Source organism: Nyctibius grandis, chromosome 24 (genome assembly GCF_013368605.1).
Source record: "Nyctibius grandis isolate bNycGra1 chromosome 24, bNycGra1.pri, whole genome shotgun sequence".
Lineage (NCBI taxonomy): Eukaryota > Metazoa > Chordata > Aves > Nyctibiiformes > Nyctibiidae > Nyctibius > Nyctibius grandis.
In genome coordinates this window covers 268,967-288,891 of record NC_090681.1, presented here as the reverse complement: position 1 = coordinate 288,891, position 19,925 = coordinate 268,967, and the positions used below count along the sequence as shown (strand labels likewise).

The 19,925-nt window shown below is 49.8% G+C and overlaps 1 protein-coding gene and 1 long non-coding RNA gene across 4 annotated transcripts; both read right to left on the bottom strand.

Moving 5' to 3' along the window:
* Positions 1-4,492: 4,492 nt before the first annotated feature.
* Positions 4,493-5,608, bottom strand: POU3F1 (POU class 3 homeobox 1). The gene has a single exon (XM_068418020.1). It carries the CDS (start codon positions 5,606-5,608, stop codon positions 4,493-4,495), a length of 1,116 nt encoding a protein of 371 aa, XP_068274121.1.
* Positions 5,609-8,604: 2,996 nt separating this feature from the next.
* LOC137673314 (uncharacterized) lies at positions 8,605-19,717 on the bottom strand. Of its 3 annotated transcripts, none has more exons than XR_011049711.1 (7): positions 19,638-19,717; positions 18,853-19,075; positions 18,090-18,319; positions 15,719-15,888; positions 14,336-14,910; positions 13,244-13,414; positions 8,605-9,906 (listed from the first exon to the last, which is right to left on the bottom strand). It is a non-coding gene; the product is annotated as an uncharacterized lncRNA (long non-coding RNA). The 3 variants fall into 3 exon arrangements; XR_011049712.1 differs by lacking the exon at positions 19,638-19,717 and adding an exon at positions 19,527-19,589; XR_011049713.1 differs by lacking the exon at positions 13,244-13,414.
* Positions 19,718-19,925: the final 208 nt, after the last annotated feature.

Here is a 19,925-nt window from a genome sequence, read left to right as displayed (position 1 = left end):
TGGAGCTGATCTGCTCGCAGAGCGGCAGGAGGGCAGCCAGTCCGCAGGTAGCCCCGCGCCGGCCGGGGCCGCGGCACGCTGAGCTCCTGTCCTGAACACATGCGACGAGTTACGAGCACCGGCTTGGAGCCTGTTGGCCAGATGTGCTAATTTTAAACAACCCATTTGTAATGAACAATACCAGGCAGCTAAGGAGAAGCAATTCCACAGCTGTGGACTTCTGCCTTGCGGGCACAACCCAAGCCCGTTCCCAATACCTGTGAAATAATGCTGAGCTTTCCCAGGGCTGATCCAGCTCCAACCAAACAACGGTAGCAATAGCATAAAATTAAAATATATGCAAACAACATTAGCACAGAATTAAAATATATGCTCAACCAGACGGTGCTGAAATCCCTCCTTGTGGGAGAGAGAACAAGCATGGATGGGCAGAGTCAGGAACAAGATGCCAAGGTGTTAACACTGATGCTCCAAATTTACGTGAAAAGAGATTATAGTGTTTCTGCTGCTGCTTTAGCTAGTTAGGGGACAGTTCACATCGCTGGCACTTTGCTGGGATCAGACTCTGAGTGGATAGCAGTTAGCAGAACAGATTCTGTTGAAAGAGTAAGATGAATACGGCATCAATAATTATGTGTGACTGTGCCTAGCGAGGCAAACTGCTGTGCTGTAGCCACTTCTGCAGCCATTATAGAGTAAGCACTCCCTGCTCTTGCAAGTGGCAGCAATAATATGCCAAGAAATGTGAAAAGAAAGTTGGACACTGGAACACCACAACCTATTCCTAAGCACAGAGGAAAGCTGAGCAATTGCCCACCTTCTTAAAATAAAAAGTGATACTCTGCTGAATATTGTCTGCCTCACACAAAACAGCAATTTCCTAAAATTACTGATAACCAATTTATAAAGACAACAGCGTCTGGAAAGCAGAGCTGCCCTCCAGAGCACCTGGCGAGCCCAGGCGGGCTGCCCTGCTCCCAGCAAGGACGAAGCACGCAGGAGGCTCAGCACAGCCTTGTGTCTTTCTGCGAGCACGAGGGAAGGGCTGAGCTCACATCAGGGACGCGTCTGCCCGATGCCAACTGTCCCACTGGCCAGAGACCCCTCGGCCACTACCGCACCTCACCTCGCCAGTCCGAGGGCCGACTCCGCACTTCGCCGGCTGGGCGCCAGCCTCTGGACCGTGCACGCGGGAGGCTGCGTGGGCAAGGTGGAGTGGTCACCTCCAGCCACGCTGGGGGAAAGCGCTGCCCCGAGCGCGGCCAGCGCAGCCCGATGGTGTCAGGGGACCAACCGCAGCCCGAATGCCAGCGCAGGAGTGACGCTGCTCTAAAGAGCATCTGCTGGGGCCAGGCACTGCCCAGCAGCAGAGAGCTCCTGCAGCTCCCTCGATCCTTGGGTTACAAGGAAGGATTTCACATCAATGCAGACCTAAACCCCTCTGATATTGGTAATGCGCGTCACTCCTTTTCCGTATCTACCCTTCCTGCTTTGCATATTCTATTTACTTTGTGCATTGTTAAATAACTATTTGTACATCTGCTTTCCTTTAATGTACCAACATCTCAGTCCTACCTTCGTGTGCTTTACTCCTGATGTAGTAGTATGAGCTCATACTTTCACTTCAGTGAGAAACAGCCACCACCAAAAAAACAAGAATTAAAACAAACAAACAAAAAAATCAAGTCTCTTCCCAGTAATTGCTATTTAATCCTTGACCAAGAAAACTAACAAGTTCTTCTAAGAGAAGCAAACCTTTGGGGCATTTGATTCTTAGAACGGCTGAGCACTGCAACACCGCAGAAATAAGATATATGAAGTGTATTTTATTTTTGCTGCTCAACAGCATGAAAGAGCTAATGCAGCGGGGCTGCCAGCGCCTTATACAATCTGACAAACCGAACAACCCAAGGGTGCTCACCCTCCCCAGCACTCGCAGCACATCTCATCCATTACGAGAACGCAATGTGAAAACTGACCCTTCCCTTCTCAGTATCAATATAAACACTGTTTGCCAGCCAGGTTAGTTCAGAACGAAGAGGCTACTGAAATCACTCCTGGTATAGAAAAGCAGTACAATTAATTGTTCAATGCAAACAAGAGTTTGCTTTCTTTAACAAATAAAGCCTCTTTTGTTCATTTGCTGTTTTCTTTTTCCCTTATAGCCTGGCTATCACACAGAAATTCTTAAGTAAAGGCTGCAGAGTTACAGCATTATCAAACATCAGACACAATGGTACAGGCGTGTGGAACACACAAAAGAATAGCTAAGGAAAGATTTTTTCACAGTTGAAAATTAATTTAAATGCTTTCATGATACATTGACTCAAACCCTTGAATCATCATGCTCACTTTTTTACTGGAGTGCATCACCTAAGCTACAGCATATGCTCAGCTATTTAGAAATTAGTAAATATTCAGTAAATACAGCAAAACTTTTAGAATTCAGGATCTCTACAACAGCCCTACAATTCTGTGCTTTTCTATAAAAAACAGCCACATTACAAAAAAGGAAGCTAAGTCTGCAACAAAAGCTGACAAAACGTACAATGCACATTGAATCCTTTAAGTGAGATTTCTTATTATGCTCTGCATGCCGAGGAAAGTTATTAATACACTAAACTGCAGCATTTGCTAGCTTATTTGTACCCCAAGTGAACAATTTCTTTACATACTTATGAGCATCAAACATAGTATTTAATGAAATAACTGCTTAAAGTGACTTTATTTTAAAAAATCTCAATAGACAAACAGTTTAGTAGAATTTTGAATGAGAACTTAATAGTTTTGTATTAGCTGATCTAGAACAGCTACATTTTACGAGACATTGAGAATGCAATAATTTATAACACGATCAAAGCAAATATAACAAAGCAAATGCAGTGTTGCTTAGGCAAGTATTATACACACCCCCAAAGGCACAAAATGCAGTGAAGACAAGAATTTTCATGTATAAATTTTCAAGTGTAAATTATATTTGATACGTTAAAAATGTATATATATATAGATATAAAAATAATTATATATGAATTCTTATGCAGGATGCAGTGCTATCACTAGAAAATCCCTTTTAAGCCTGCTGTTTTCACAGCATATAATTTCTACCAAGAGTAAAGCAGGGAAACTAGTAAGTGCCAGATGTTCAGCAACATTGGTAAGTTCTCTGCCAAATAAAATGAAAGAATTTGGTGCTTTACTACCAGATTTCAACTAAGTATTTAATCAGTGCAAGAGCTCAGTATAGACACATTTCAAAAGTTCTCCCAACACACAAAACACCACAGGAATCAAAGCACCTGCAAAGGCAAACACAATTCTCACATGCGACTTTTCTTGACATTTGCTGAAAGGTTTAAAGTAGAGATAGAAGCTGATTCTTCTAGAAGTAGAGAATGCAGTAACTAAATTTTCAGCCTTTCTTGTCATAACCACAAATTATTAGGGCACAAAACCATGAAAGGGAAAACTGGTGGCATCAGAGAACCCCGGAGTGTGGTTTGAGTGGAAAGAAGGAATCTTCTTAGCTACACCGGTGCACATTTATTACTTCTGCGGTAAGCAGGAGGAAAGTTACGTTTAGAATGTTTTCTACTCACGCTGTAGACTGCAAAAGGTTATGTTAAGATCAGTAAAATACTGTAGTGACACAAACACAAGGCTACACCACTTCATCAGCGCTCGCAAATGCTGAAGCTCGGTTCCTGGCTATTTACACGCGTGCAGACAGAAAACCCAAACGCACAAGAGCAACGAAAAAGTTTCCCCAAAGCGCAGTTACCGGGAGGGGTAAACGCCGCCGAGCCGCGCTCGTGCCGCCGCACGGCTACCGGGGACAACGGGGCGTCCCGGAGCTCCCCGAGCCGCGGGCGGGGGAGGCCCGAGGGGGCGCGGGGGTCTCGCCAGCCGCCGGCGGCCGCTGCAGGGGGGAGCCCGGCGGGGCCCAGGGAACGAAGCGCCGCGACTAAGCCGGCCCCGGCCCCGGCCCCCTCCGGCCGCCGGGCCCGCTCCCGGCTGCGCGCCGCAGCCCGCAAAGACGACACGAGACCGGTGCCTGGGTAAATGGTTTATGTAAGTAATAAAATATTTACTATAACATAAATAGAAACGTACCCTCGCAGTCTACATTGGTTTTGCAACAAAGATACAAACAAAAACCGAAACCCAAGGGGACGGACCGGACCGGACCCACCAACGGAAGGGGAGAGCTCCGCGCACGCTTAGAAAATAAATAGAAACGGGCCGGGAAATGGTGCCGAGGCGTCCTGCGGGCGCGTCCGGGCCGGGCGGAGCGGGCCGGGCCGGGCGAGGGAGGGAATAAATTAGAGATCGCAAACCTTTGGCTACTGCTGCTGCGGCCGCCGGCGGCGCCGGGCGCCCGGGCGAGCGCGGCGCGGAGCGGGGCGGCCGGGCCAGTCTGAGGAATAAATTAACGCGCGTCTCCCGCCGCCCGCGCCCGCTCCGCCGCCGTCGGGGCCGCGGCGGGTCCGCGCAGTCACTGCACGGCGCCGGGCAGCGCGTGGTGCAGCGGCGACGTGTCCGCCTGTGCGTAAACGTCCTCCATGGGGGGGTGCGGGACCCCGGCCGGCGTCATGCGCTTCTCCTTCTGCCGCCGGTTGCAGAACCAGACCCGCACCACCTCCTTCTCCAGCTGCAGGGAGTCCGCCAGGGAGGTGATCTCGTGCGCCGAGGGCTTGGGGCACTTGAGGAAGTGGTTCTCCAGGGCGCCCTTGACGCCCACCTCGATGGAGGTGCGCTTCTTGCGCTTCCGGCCCTGCGCCGCGATCTTGTCCAGGTTGGTGGGGCTGCCCGTGCTGGAGTCCGTCTCCTCCAGCCACTTGTTGAGCAGCGGTTTCAGCTTGCACATGTTCTTGAAGCTCAGCTGCAGCGCCTCGAACCGGCAGATGGTCGTCTGCGAGAAGACGTTCCCGTAGAGGGTGCCCAGCGCCAGCCCCACGTCGGCCTGCGTGAAGCCCAGCTTGATCCGCCGCTGCTTGAACTGCTTGGCGAACTGCTCCAGGTCGTCGGAGCTGGGCGCGTCCTCGTCCGACGGCTCGGGCGGCCCCAGCGGCGGCGGCGAGGCCGCCAGCTCGTGCGCGCCCGCCTCCTCGGCGCCCAGCGGGTCGCGCAGCCCGTGGTGCAGCGCGGGCGCCGGCGGGCCCAGCATCCCGTTGAGGCCCGCGTAGGGCTGCGCGTAGAGCAGCGGCTGCCCCGACGGCGGCGACATGGGCGGCAGGTGGTGCGCGCCGCCCTGCGCCCAGCCGCCCGCCGCGCCGCCCGCCGGCGGCTGGGGCACCAGGTGCGGGCGGTGGTGGAAGGCGGCGGACAGCTCCTCGCGGGGCCCCGGCGGGCCGCCCTTGGCGTGCTCGGCGGGCGGGAGGTGCGCGCCGCCGCCGCCGCCCCCGCCGCTGCCCCAGTCCGTGCCGGCGCTGGGCAGCCACTGGTGGTGCGCAAGCCCGACGGCGTGCCCGGCGGCGGGGGCCAGCCCCTGCAGGTACTCGTGGTGCATCATCTTCTGCACCTCGCGGTACGTGGTGCCCTGGTGCAGCCGGTCCCCGTCGGGGTGCATGAGCGCGGCGGAGCGCGGCAGGTACTGCGCCGTGGCAGCCATGGCCGTCTGCCCCGCGCCGCGCCGCGCCGCGCTTTAGAGCCGCGCGCCGGGCCGCCGGGCTGCCGCGCGCCGGCCCCGCCCCCGCGCCCCATTGGCCCGCCCGCCGCCGCCGGCGGCCCGCGCCGCTCCGCCATAGGGCGCCGCCGGCGCGCGGCACCGCCCCGCGCTCCCCGCCACCATTGGCCGGCGGCGGGCGGCCGCTGCCGCGGGATTGGCCAGCGCGCGGGAGCCCGCCTGCGCCCGCCGGCGGAGCGGCCGCCGATTGGAGGAGGGCGGTTCATTCATGCCGAGCGGCCATCGGCCACGTGGGCGCGGAGGCGCGGGGCCGGGGCGCGGGCGGGCCCGGGGGCACGTGCCTGGGCGCGGCGGCGGCACCGGCGGCACCGGCCCGGCCCGGCCCGGCCCCGCGCCGCGGTGACACGCCAGGCTCGGCTCCACGCTGCGCTCACGGCCGCGGCCCGGCCCGGCAGCAGGGGCACCAGGGGCACGGCGCAGCACCGCCCGGCCGGCACCACGCGGCGCTGGCGGCCCGGCACGGTCCGGCCCGGCTGGCTAAAGAGCCCGCCCGACGGCGCAGGGCTCTGCCCCGCGGTCTCTGGGCCTCCCAGACCTGTAGGGCACCGGGCAGGTCTCTGTCCCCTCTGCCCTGCGGTTGTGGGGAATGCGGCCTCCTGCAACTGCTGCGCAGGGGCAGCTGCTGCTCCGTAGCCAATAAACCCTGTAGTAATCAAGAGCTTCCCAGACATTAAAAGCCCTGATTTACCTTTTTGGTAAACTCGGTCCCTGGAACCTGGGAAGGTGGGAGCTCCTTCCTAGACACCCCGTAGGATAATCCGCCAAGGGCCAAGAAATGAGGTTCTGGGATTGTTTGGGCGTCATGGGAAATGTGATGCTTGGAAGCAGCCTCAGAGGCAAGTCTCTGAGCCGGTTTGAGGGTTGGCACAGGATAAAGGGTGGAGGAGTTTGTGGGAAAAGACAATGACAACAAGCAACGGACGTGTCTGGCAGTGCTGGGAGAGGGGCAAGGGACACCTTAATTAACCCAGCTCCAGACTTCATTTGGGGCTTGAAGCCCAAAGTGAATCAGGTGGGCACCAGGAACACTAATCACTTCTGAAAATTAATCTTCGCCTCTTCCCATTTGTAAAATGGGAGCAGAGACAGTGACCTTTGCCAAGGGCTTGGGTGAACAATGAACCATCGGATCAATATGTGTACGAGTGTAACATGTCAATGGCCACACACAGATGACCTGCTCTCTCCCAGTAGAGAGAAGACGCCTGGGCAGGGTGGCTCTCCGCTGTTAAGGACGTTGCTGCCTCCTGAACGGCTTTTCCTGAGGTGTGCCACATCCCTTCCCTCTGCGTTGGAGGCACTTTGCCATCTGGTGCACCGAAAGCAGTGATTTGGACGCAGATGACTCCAGCCCTATGTGCTGGGACTACAGAGCCAGCAGACAGAAGACCCAATGTTGTCTTCTGGGCTTGTGGGTACCGAGCAGGGCTGCTGCAACACCCCACACTGAGTTTTCAGCACAATGCACTGCCCAGTGCAAACCCCTACTTGCACTGCCCACCTCATGCCAGTGTGACAACGGCCCTGCAGGCTGTGGTGGATCAAGCCCCTGGTGCCGCGGGGTGGCAGGGCGAAGGCAATGCCCACGCCTGCTGAGGCGCCTGCCCTGTGATCACTCCGATTTGGCGCACACCGGACCCCTCTCCTCGCACACGATGGCTGGTTCGCCCAGCCCCTGGAGCTGCAGGGTGGGTGGGATCACGCCAGGCTGGAAAGGTCTGTCTCCTCCTCCAGGCTTGCAGCCGGCGGGGTGCCCTTTAGCAGCCGAGGGCCAAACTGTCAGCAGCAGGTTCAGTGCGTGCCCATTGCAAGGGCTGAGGCATCGCGTCAGGGGACTGAGGAGCTGCTGGCCCTTGTTCTGCTGAGTTGTGGAACGAACAGCTACAAGAGTGACATACCTTGCTGCTGGCAGGCTCAGTTTTGCACTGTCCTTGCCAAAACCGACAAGTTTGGGATTGAACACCTGCGTTTTTGGCTGCGGAATGATGTGCAATTGGTTCCTTTCACTGAACCCAGTATCTCTTTTCAGGTATACAGTCCTAGAAAGAGGCTGGACTTCGCAGGAGAAATGGGTTTCATAGATCATGGAACATATTTCATTAGGAGAATAATGGTCTCCCCCCCCCCCCAAGGAATTCTTTGCAAACACTGCATACGTTTGTAATGAATATAATCCTTTCAGATGATTCAGTGACATGCTGTAAAATATCATACTTGGTTAAGCATTTTCTGTGTATTTTTTTCTGACCTAGACTCATATTCATGTCAACTCTCCATGATGCAGTGCCATAATATTCAAATTTTTGGTAGCCAATTGCTTTTGATATTTATATACATTTTTAAGGGAATCACAATGAATAAATGTGCCCAGCTCTAACTTTATGCAAAATAAGCTGTGTGTAAATCAGTAAATCATTAGTAGAAATGAATCATTTCCAAAGGCTGAGGACTGGGGCATGTTTCAAACTTTTATCCGTTTATGTATTTCAGAAGTCACCGAAGGAGAAAACACATTGTGTGTGATAACTTCAGTCCCCATCACAGACCGTTTACACAGTAGTATCTGTTTATGCATGATCAAATGATCTTTCCAAACTAAGGCATTGTGCACAGTTTGTGCTCTGGGCTTGTTTTGCTTAATAAAAGTTGAATTTAAAGACTGGAAACAGTAAAGAACAGAGGAAGATGAGAAATTCCTATTTAACACCTTCCTCAGCAACTCCAGCTCCAGAAGTGAGAGCCAGGTGGCAAAGTATCTCTTTTGTAAAAGGACGTGAAGGAGGTAAAAGCAAAGGAGACGGCTGACCCTAAGTGAAGTTGACGGGAAGCATTGAGATATGTTCAAATAAGCACTAACTTCAAGAGCTGGATGTACATACTTGTGTTCCTGGTGTCCCTGTCTCCACCGAGGTGTGCTACTGAGGAAATGTGTCATTTGAGAGACCCTGTCAATATTTCAGTATGTTGAAAGTGTCTTTGCTTTTTTAAAAATTATTTTTATTTTATGTATTATTATTTTTACATAGCTTTTCCAGAGCTGTATTATCCAGCAAATTCCTGTAGGAAGGCATCCAAGTTTCCTAGCAAAAGCTAGTTCCTTCATTATGCCTTACCAGGAATATTGGCATGCAGTCCATTCCCTCTTCAAGGAATAAACAACCCCATGGGCAATGTTCAATATGATTCATTCTCTGTGTGACTGTGACAGCATCAAAACCTGCCTAATGCAGCTGGGTCCGAGGCTGGTGGGAGGACTGAAATAACGAGGCAAGCTCAGCATGTAGGAAAGCGGAGCCTGAACTGCTGTGCATGGCAAGGGGGACGCTGGCCTCGCAGCGCGTGCTGCGCTCCCCGGACTGGGGCTGGGTAACAGGGACGCTCAGGCTCGCTGTTGCCTGGGGACAGTCCATGACCAGGGGCCGTGTCGTGTCAGCACATCACAGCTGGAAGCTTGTCTCAAAGGAGCTGGAGGAATCCTCCCCGTCGGTTTTCTGCTGGGCCTACAGGCATGCCAGTTCCCTCTCCACTCCCCTCCCAGTTTAAGTTCAGCTCCTACGTGTAATGCCAAAAGGATCTGCGACGCTTGACACTGCAGTGCCGTCAGGTGTGGTAGGAGAATCCATGCACTGGAGCAGGAGGGGCTCCCTCCAGCCTCCAGTTTTATTGGGGTTGAACTTTCTCTTCTGTGCTGGTACAGACTGGAGGGCTGTTCTGGAGTTACACTGCAGAATGACAGATCTACTAACACCCTGTGAAGTGAGCATGCAATGCCACGTCCTCACTCACTGGACAAACCCCGTCTGACCCAGTGAATTCAAGTGTGTTGCAGGGGCTTTAACCTGGCCTGGGGTTAGGACTGCTTTCTCTTCTAAGCTAAAACAACAAAGACATTGCTGCTTCTACCTCCAGGTCATCAAGACTCACACACAGAAGGCAAAAATCAATTTGAGAAAGGAGGATGAGCTGTGGGCACTCTTGGGAGGGATGCTGCTATTTCCTCTGCAGCATCTGCACTGTAAGGTACATTAACACCCCGGGGTCACTGGGGGGGAACAGCCACAGCACACTGCAGCTCCTCTGGTCACGGTGGAACTGTGCCTTGGATCCAGGTCCCCTGCAGCTCAGCACTGAGTGAAGCCAGCTGCTGTTACTGTCCAGGCCTTGTCTCGGACATTAGCTGAAACAACTTGATTGAACATGGGATCAGTGGGTTTGCACCATTTCTGCAGAAAGGAAAAATACCAGCATTATCTGTCAGCTGAGAGGAGTCCAAAAGTCAAGTCTTCTCACAGTAAACTCTGTAAGTGTGAAACTCCCCTGAGGAGAGGCAGTATTTCCTAAAATTTTTAGCATTTTGTCTAAATGTCGTTCATCTAGAGCACAGATAATAAATTTTCACAACTTTTTGGAGGTCTATATCTTTTCGCAAAATACTCTTTTTGCTTTGCTCATCTAGACTTGCAGAATTCTTAATTTAGTGAGTGGCAATTAACAAGTTAGTGGCTGGGACAATAGTGATTTTAAACATAAAACTAGAGGGAAGGGAAATAGAGAGTGAATCGCGGAGCACAGTTAATACAGATGTGCGAGGTACGCTTACTACGCTCAGCTTTGGTCATATACGGTCCTGTAATTATTTGAAAATTGTCCAGAAATATGTTCTCACAAGGCCAAAATGAATGCAAAAAATGCTGTTGTGATCTGTTATTGAATCAATGAAATTTAGATTAGGCAGTCACTACACTCCTATTTACACAACAGACCTTAATGGCTCTAAAGGAAACACTCAAATGTATGCGACAAATAATCCCTATTTATGAAAGCCCCATAATATGCATTTACATAATCCCCACTTTAAAAAGCTGTATCAGCTCTAAAGTTCTTCAGCTCAGAGATATGCCTCAGGGGATTAAAAATGCGAAACAAAACAAAGGGAAGTAAAATGTACACATGCACACGTCCACAGACACGCACCACAATCTTTAACACACACAGAAGGCAACAGGGACAGCATACTAGCGCTGCTCACATCCCCCCTCCACCTCCAACAGCACAAACATGAACACATGCACACGCACAGCTCTACAAGTGGCTCAGCATGATTTTGAGCTTGTGCATGATACTGCGGTGTCCCGATGCACCAAGTCCTTTCTCAGCTTTCCCAGCCTTTTTTCACAAATATAATATTGGTCAATCACGTATGCCCACTACCATAACGAAACAAATAGTCTGTACGAATATTTCGGGAGCGACATTGCAGCTTTGGAAAGCAGCTGACTTGGCACAAAGCCAGTGGGTCACACGTTTTATTCATACTCAACACGACTGGACACTTGCTAATATTCCCATGTGATGGATGTGGCATTTTGCTGTCGGAGGTGCTGTCCTTGAGATAAGAAGTATGACAGGGTATAGATCTGCACCAAGCATGTTAATGTTGCTGAAGGGCTTGAATTTAAAAAAGCTGTTCTTTACTGTGGAAAACAAGCAGTCCCTAAAAAGCTGATTCTTCAGAAGAAATGCAAATTTTGGATACTGATTTGTTACCTTCTTTAATTTTAGCCTGTTTAGCAACTGCCCATTGTTTAGGTACAAAATGCCCCTCCCAGTCCTTCTCCAGAAGCCCAATGGGTTTTTTCTGGTTTGCCGGGGTAGGGCAGGGTCCGGTATCCCCCCAGCTTCTCTTTCAGCAGGGGCTGAGGCAGCCATCCGCAGTGCTGCCGGGCGTCCCTGCCTGCCTCTCCCTGAAGAGGTCTGCTCTCCTCAGCCCTAGGGAACTCTCTCCTGCGTGATGGCCAGTAAAACTCTTCACCTTAAAGCCTTGTTCCCTGAGAGAGGTTAGGGGTAACAGAAGGGCTCAGCACTAAACTCCGTCAGGTGCCTGAGGCACTAAGCATTTCTTCCCAAAATAACACAAAAGCTTGGTAATTTCGCTCCGTGCGTTCCAAGCTCTGTTCCACCTTAATAATGAAGCTTTTGAGTTAAGGTTTCCATTTAATGAGGCTCTTTGCAGTTTACATAAAACAAGCATATGAATAAATACTCAGGTTAGAAAAATAAGACCTGAGGATGAGTTTGGCAGGGGTTCAGCAAGAAAGATTATGCATACAGCAGATAAAGGTGTCTACAGTTGTGCCGTCACTTGATCTTGTCAATCTAATACCAACTCGAACATGGAGGAGAAGCAACCATTATTTTACCGGTGTGCAGGGAGTAATGGGATCTCGGGAATCACCACACCTGGAGCTGGTCAAACTCAGCAGCTCTCATGTGCTTGTGCCTCAAATTTGGCCAGTGGTGATTACAGTCAGCGTAGCAATCTGCAGAGTCTGATTGCTGAGAAAGGGGAATTGCATGGAGAATCGGTCATTTTTTCATTTCCCAAACAGATTTGGAGTAGGACACGTGTTTTCCTTTATTCTCCCCATTCCACATTGATTACTCCAACGATGCACAGTTCCAGAGCCGGTTTTTCAATATTGACAGGCTACGCTTCCCAGGTTGGCTACCCAAAGTGGGATGTTTTGGAAAAATGTACAGATGTAGAAGAACGGGGAGGCAGAAATTTTCTTCATGGCAAGGTTGAGGTGCGAGGGTTGGGAGATGAAGCGATGAATCCCTGTCATTTTGTTGTTACTACAAATTATGCCTTGTTTAAACTCTCCACCTCAGGTTTTGATCTGTTATAGTGGTGCTAATCATATATTTTTGCTTTGCTAGTCTGGATCCAAGGTGGTGTAATTCAGCTCATCATCAAGACCAAGAGTCCTCCCTATCCTCTGTCTGCACTGTCACTCTATCATAATTTTTGCACTTTTTGTTACTCGTCATCGGCCCTGTTGTGATAACTGAGGCAGAGGACAAGAGTTCAGAAGGAAGGAAAACATCCATTTTTCATGAAATTCACTTCTCAGGTGATCACGTGCTTCTGGAGAATAGCAATCAGGCGCCAGCCTTCAGGCTACCCATCTCCTCCCTGCCTGTACCCCGGCACACCGAGCCCGACACTCGCTGTGCTCTTCTCGCATCGGGAACGGGGGCCTGGCAGTACAGACTGAAACTCAGCATGCTGCTGGTGGCTCTTCGCTGGTCTCATTCTCTCCAGGGAGAGGGAAGTGGTGAGCAACTGGGGTAGAGGATCACACCTGGGAGAGCGTGTCACTAAGTGTGGGCTGTTTTGTAAGGATGACGCCACCAACAAATTTCATTTCTCCACTCCTCTTTTTGAGCCAAGCTCAATGATGAAAATACCAAACTTGGTCAGTTCCAAGATTCATCTTTGACCAGCTCACCCAGCAACTTCTCCTTGTGTGTTGCTTCTCAGCAGTCTTATCTGTTTCTGTCCTCCCTTTGGCCATTTCCTTACTCATGTAAATTATGCTTTCAACCTCTACTTCCTTCAGTCCTGTAGAGAGCCTTACGAGATCAGCAGGGGGTGCACACCATAGAAACAACATAATACAGCTAGATGCGTAAGGTCATATCTGGCAGACAATGATGTCTTGTGCAAACAAACAGCATTGAACTGAGTGGGAAGAGCAGGTGCTGTAAGGGACAAACCTTTCCAGCCATGCTGCTGGACCAATTCGCACTGTTACTGTTGGGACAGGAGGAGCTGAGGATGAGGAGCCTGCTTGGTGCTTTGGCAGGATGTTCAATCTGTGAGTCATAGCTCTACTGGAGCCGTACCAGCCCCTTGGCCAGACAAGCTTTGCCTTCATTAACTCTTTCCTGCAGGAGAAGCAGAAGCCAATTAATTACAACTTCAACTTCATTCCATTAAACTCCTCTAAGCTCCAGGGGAAGAGCCTTCAGACTCTACTCTGATCCTGTTGCCACTGACGCCAGTAAAAAGCTCTCCACAGACTTGGATGGGAGGAGGCATTAATTCCATGTCTGCTTTCAGCCTGGAGCACGGCCACACTGAGTGCCACTGCCAGGAGGGCTGTCCCTCTGAACCTAGTCCCTCTTCCCCATCAGCACCTGCCTTAGGGAGATGCATTGTCTGCAGAGAATGATTTCTGCTGGTCCCAGTCACAACAGACTGAGCAGCCATCCTCCCAGTGGCCGCACATTGTGGTTACCATCAAAACCCTTCTCCTGTATCTTATCTTAAACATTCATTCTTCTGCTCCCTATAAAGAAAAACCCCTGAGCCTTTCACCTTCCAAGCTGAACGGACTTTAATTAGTTGGATTTTCAAAGAGTGATCACCACATCTGAAATGACAGACTTCAGACCATTCCCAACACTTACAGTTTTGCTTCCAGAAGAGAAACCTTCACAAAGAGGGACTAAGTCACAGCTCCACAAGGCTGGTTTTAAGTGGGCAAATCTTACAAAAGAACTGTTCCTCAATCTCCTTTTTATAAACTATTTGTGTTTCAAAAAAGTCAGAGGACAGAATGCAGGTTGTGTGTGTCACACTGGACTGCACAGTTGACAAGGCAGGAGTGGATCCTGCTTTGTTACAAGAACAAGTTAAATGCCATCATCCGGTGCAACGCTACAGACATGTCTTTGCATGGGGTCTGATGCCATAATGCCATGTACTCTGCAACGCGTAAGCAGCTGGGTTGTTATTCACAGGCAGATTGCTTAGGTATTTGGTGTGGAATAGGTACAAGGTGATAAAAGACATGTATTACTTACACAGCGTATGAAAATGCAACTGGTCTTCTGGATATAGGACAGCACAGTTCAAAGTCAAATTTCTCTTTGTTCCTTGTGTGTTGCAAGTAGCTCATTGGCGAGGGCTCAGCACGTCTCAGACTTGTAACAAGACTGTCTCATCTGAGCTCTGATCTGTGCCACAGCTTGTATTTCTTGTATTTTGTTTAGCTGCACTGTGGGCCAACAAACTCCCACTGCAGTCAACAGGCCCTCGGGATCCAGTCTTTCTCTCGAGTCATGGTGCAATGATGTGTCACCTCTTCACTCTTACTACTGTTATGAACACTTTTCTTCCCAGTCCCACTTATTTGGGTCAACATTTCCTAGAACCTCATCAACAAAATTCTTAGCAGGAGACTTGCTTTACTCTTGCTGTAGTCCGCAGAGGTGGTAATGCTCCGGGGGTCCGCAGAGGTGGTCACGTCACAGAAATGCTCAGATGCAGGTCTGTCTGCCGATGTGCACATCTGTCCTTCCCAGGGAAAGGGCAATGGACTGGGGAGGGGGAGAGCCTGCAAGCCTTTGGCAGACAGTGTTTCAGTCATTCGAAGTGGCTATAAAAATAGAGAAGAGTTCTCAATAAAAGGTTGGTTAGAGAAGTCAGAATACATGACAAAGTATGGAAGTGAAGAAAAATAGGTTAAACAGACATCGCATTTCATCTTTATTTGTTTTTCTGTCAATTCCTTTTCTATTGTCTAGTAAATTCTCTTTCGGGGCACTGTGGTTTGGCAATTCAGAATTGGTTAAATCCCCTCGATGAACACTACCTCACAGGGCGGTTGTTTAATGTCCAGGGTTAGATTTTCAATGGCTGCAGTGCCTCACCTCAGCTTCAGTTGTTTCTGCACATCTATAAGCTCACAGAAAAAAAAATTAACATGCACCGACCCCCGCCCCTGATTTGTGCTCAATTTGTAGTTTTGCCATTTGTAGGTGCTAGTAGAAAAGCAAACCATTTTTGCACACAAGTTCTTGTGTGCAGATTTCTACGTGAACAAAGAGAAACCACACTTCGCAAACATGTCTCTGTGGAGCAGATTCTTCAAGAATGGAATTGATACCTGCGTAAACTCAAGTGGCCTATGCACTTTATTTCCTCCCCTCTTTCATTCAGTCTCACAGCATATCACAACCCATTTGTCTACAACTACATGTTCAGAAATGCCTTTTTTCTTCAGTTCAGCTGCAACGAACAGATGCTCTACGCTTCAGAATGAAGAATGCGTGTGGAGGCTCCCTGTTTTTTCTAGATGTACCCGTCGCTACGTATACACAGCAGAGAAAACACATGAACTTATTTAAACTGCACAGAATATAAGCTTAAGATTCATTGAAACTAATCAAGAAAAATACATGTACCTGAGTTTCAATTATAACAAAATTAAAGGAATTCAGCTCCTCTGTCTTCCCGGGGCTGGAGCGTCCACGTGGCCCCTCTTGTGACTGTTCAGTAAGCCCACGCACTGGCTCCTGGTGATAGCAACACAGCCTTCCCGCTGGGAGTGATTCTCCACGTGCTTTTCAGACACCTGTATATCACAAGAATCACAGGTTCAGGGGATCTGCCCACCCCTGAGAACAGTGAGCACCCCTCCTGCCTGCCCGCAGAGTGTGTGCTTTCCAGTTGTTAACAACTGCACACTCACCATCAGCTACAAGCACACAGAACAACTGGCAGGTTGTAGGCATCTGTTTCAGTTTTTACCAGGTGAAGCAAGGCTAACAAAACGGTAACACTTAGAGCTATCAGCTGCCTCAAAGAAAACACAGCTGTTTGTTCCTACGTCAGCACTGTGGGTGGGTGAAGCCCTGATGACATTTATAGGAGAATTTTCTTTCCATGCCAGGCAGTGAAACAAACTTTTTCTAGAATGTGTTCTTTTCAGAAGTGTTTTTTTTTCAAATTCCCATCCTGAGATCTTAAAGTCATATATAGAAATGAGGCACAAGAACATTAGAAACCGTACTGGCTTGGAACTTGTATCCCCTCTCTGCTTACATTGCTTCAGAGCTACAGCCTCTCTCCCCCACATTCGGTAGTATTTCATTAGATACTCAACCTCTGGTTCTGATTAAATAAGTTGTCTAATTAGATTGAGACATCTGCTTATCCCTGGGGGAAGAAATCCTTTTCAGCACTGGACTAAGTCTGATTTGGTTAATTACCTTAGCAGTACTGTATTAATACATAGTTTCTTGATGGCAAGGAGCTGTGGTATTAGGTTTGTTCCTCCTGGCTTTCACAATACTATAGTAAGACAGTTCAGGGATTAGGAATCAGGCATTGAGCCCAGTGTTTCCCTCCTCTCTTCACTCAACACTCTCCCCTCATTTTGCTGATTAATTATTCCCTGTTTTGCTTGCCTGTTGAATACAGTTTCCAGGTTCTTTGTTTTACATATAAGGTTAATATATTCCCAGTGACTGCTACGAAGCAATGCATTCTGGGATACTTTGGAGTAATTAAAGTTCTCAGGCTTCTTTGGAGATGCGAATTTGTATCAACAAACAAATGCATTACTATTAGCACTGCTAGTTTTTCAGTTCATCCTCCAGAAGCAGAGCAGTCCACATACAGACTGGCAAAGCGGCACCGACACTCAGGTCTGCACACGCCGTCCTTTTCCTCTGGTGGCTGCAGGTTTGAACATCTGCGGACAACTGGACTGCAAAGTTCCCTGCGATTGCAACAAAGACAGAGTCTGTCCTTTGGACAAGCTTGACCAAAAGTGAACAAACTTACATATGCTGCAGAAGCAGCGACTGAGGTTTGCATCCAAGCTTGGAAAAAAACATTCTCAGAAGTGGGTGGCATGAAGCCCAGTGGGCACCAAGCCCCAGGTGGGTGCTCCGGAGCTGCGCCAGCAGGCAGCGGGCAGAGCCATCGGCAGAAGGTGTCCTTGGGGCATGCAGCCGGGTGCTGCTGGCTGCAGGCAGGCAGCTCTGCCAGGGCCCTCACCGCTGGTCTTCCCTGCTCACCCCCACTGACTCCGAGGTGATCATTTAAACAGGCTGGTCTGGGGGCACAAAAGCACTTCTGGCAACGGGGAGAACTGAATCAGGAGTAAAAGGAACATTATGCAGTAGAGCATTTTTCTATCAACAGATGGAAATACCTAATAAGATGTAAATCATCTGTGTGATAACCAAGCTATTACAGAACTAGAGATTCAGGCTTCCCAGGGAAACTTCAATTCTCAGAACCATGTATTTACTATTTATATGACTTGCCAGTCTACCTAAAGGCTCATCCTTTTCAGAATGCTATACAGGCAGCCAGAAGGTGCTTTCACAAAGAATTGTTTGGACGCTTCTCAAAGCAAAAATATATTCAGTGCAGAACTTAATTGTAACACTAAATCTGTGAGTTTTAGAAAAAGGTGATGGGGGTGGAAATCACAGGGGAGGAGAGGCATAGGAACATAACATCAAATGCCTATAGGAGGTCAGAGCAAAGATACCCTGTCCAGCAACAGAGGTGTAGGGAAGACTGTCAGAACAGCACAAATCTTGCGGCAATGCCTCTCCAGAATACTCCCAGAGTCTGACAGTTTGCAGAGATTTCCCATGACAGAAGTGAGGTTTGTTATTCAATAGCTGTTAGGCTTTTTTTTTTCCTTCCATGACTTTGTCCAGTTTGTTTTTTTAAATTTATGTAAAACCTTCAGTATCCACAACATTCTACAGCAAAGATTTCTGTAGATTAATGACGCACTGTGCAAAGAACTACCTTCTTTTGTTTGAAGAACCAGAGCCAGTGAGCAAATCACCTCTGGGTGACTTCTTCATGCTACTCTCGATTTCAGAGACTGCTATCATTTTGTCCCTCAGTCACCTCCTTCCAGGCAGAGGAATATCACAGTCTATGGAGCTGTGCCTCCTATGGATGCTATTCTATACCCTTGATCAGCCTTGTTGTGCATTTCTGAATATTTTCCAGGTATATAAATTCTTCGACAACTAGGAGAGAAAGAGAAAAAGAGAATTAAATAACTTCACCTGACTTCTGTGGCCTGTGTTCCCAAGAATACTGGGCCACCCGAAGCAGCAGTCAGGAGAGAAGTGTGTCCCAAGAGCTGAGACTGCTGTGAGGCGAATACATTCAGTTTAGACAGATTTAAATGCAGTACAACTTAGGAGCGGTTTGGCTTTTGTTAACACCTAGAGTAGCCCTTTGCTAGGCAAATGGTTTAAATAAGCTTTCTCACATTTCTTCTGAAAAAAACAGAGGGGAGGGCAGCCTGCACTGCCAAGGAGGCAGAAGCAGCAAGAGTGTTTCTTACAGCACCCCTCAGCACAGAGCCAAGTCCAACGCTGCCTTCCTGGCAGAGCAGTTTCAGCTTCAGCCAAGAAACATTTCCCCTCTGCTCTTTTTTTTAGGTCAGAAGGTGAGTAAAGGTTGGATTTTGTCCTCAGTACTTTTCTTTCCTTGTAACTTTCACACAGAAACATGAAATATAACCGGATACATTTCAAGCAAGACAATGGATTACCTTGTACTGACGTGCAGGCCCAAGGTGTCTATTATTTATAGACCTAATTTTCTTGTAGCGAATTTGCATCGATGCACTCCTGGTGGCTGACAGGCCTAAAGCTGTGAGGCTCGCACGTCAGTGCGGATACTGGAGAGCAGGAGAACTCCGCAGCCAGGTATCACTTCATGTTACGTTGCATCGCGACCTCTGCGTCGCTGGACCGGACCAACCTGGCGACAGACTGCAGAAGCGAGTCAGGAAAAAAGGGGCAGAGGAGAATTTTGCCAGAAAACGGAGACTGCTTGGTTCTGGAGGGGATATTTCATTATTCTTCACATCACTTTGGCACTACGACTGGTACAGTGGAAACATCCCAATCTGCCCGTGCAGCCACAGTGTGTTTAAGGGGATTCAGGCTCCTGTCAGGGACCTGACAGAGCTCTCATGCACACGTTGTCACCAGGAGCAACGTTCAGCCTGAGAGAAAGCAAACTGCTTTGGCAAAAGCTACACGAACACTCCCACACCTGGCTTGAAACAGAGATGCTGCCTGGTGTCAGCTGGGTGCATTGCTCCTGTTGTCATCAAATGAATTCAAGCACTGATCTGCCAGGAGCCAGAGCGTGTGTTTAAGGGAGACTCGTCATTTCCCTCACTGGTGACAAAAGTGGTCCTCTGAGGACAAGGCTTACCAGAGTGTGTGGCAGAAGAAGCGTGTATCTGCTCCCAGGCTTCAGCTCAGCCCTGAACACCTGTGCCCAGGAGGCGCTACTGTAAGAGAAAAGGGAAAGCGCAGTGTATACCTGTTCCTTGGAAGAAGGTGTCACAGAAGCCACACGAAGCTGGTTGCTCACGATAAGGGGTCAGTGGCTTTCTTCCAGAGAGCTTCTGCAAGGAGAAATGCTGAATTAAGAGAAGACACCAGCGGGAGGGAAGCGACTGGCGTGCACGAGCAGTGCCGTGCTGCTGCTCTCCGGCATCCCTCCCAAGCAGGTCGCGCCGTGGCGGTGGGACCCCCGCTCCTCCCGGCCACCCCCAGGGAGGGCTCCCCCGCTCCCCCCCGAGGTCCGAGGCCGCAGGCGGCACGTGAG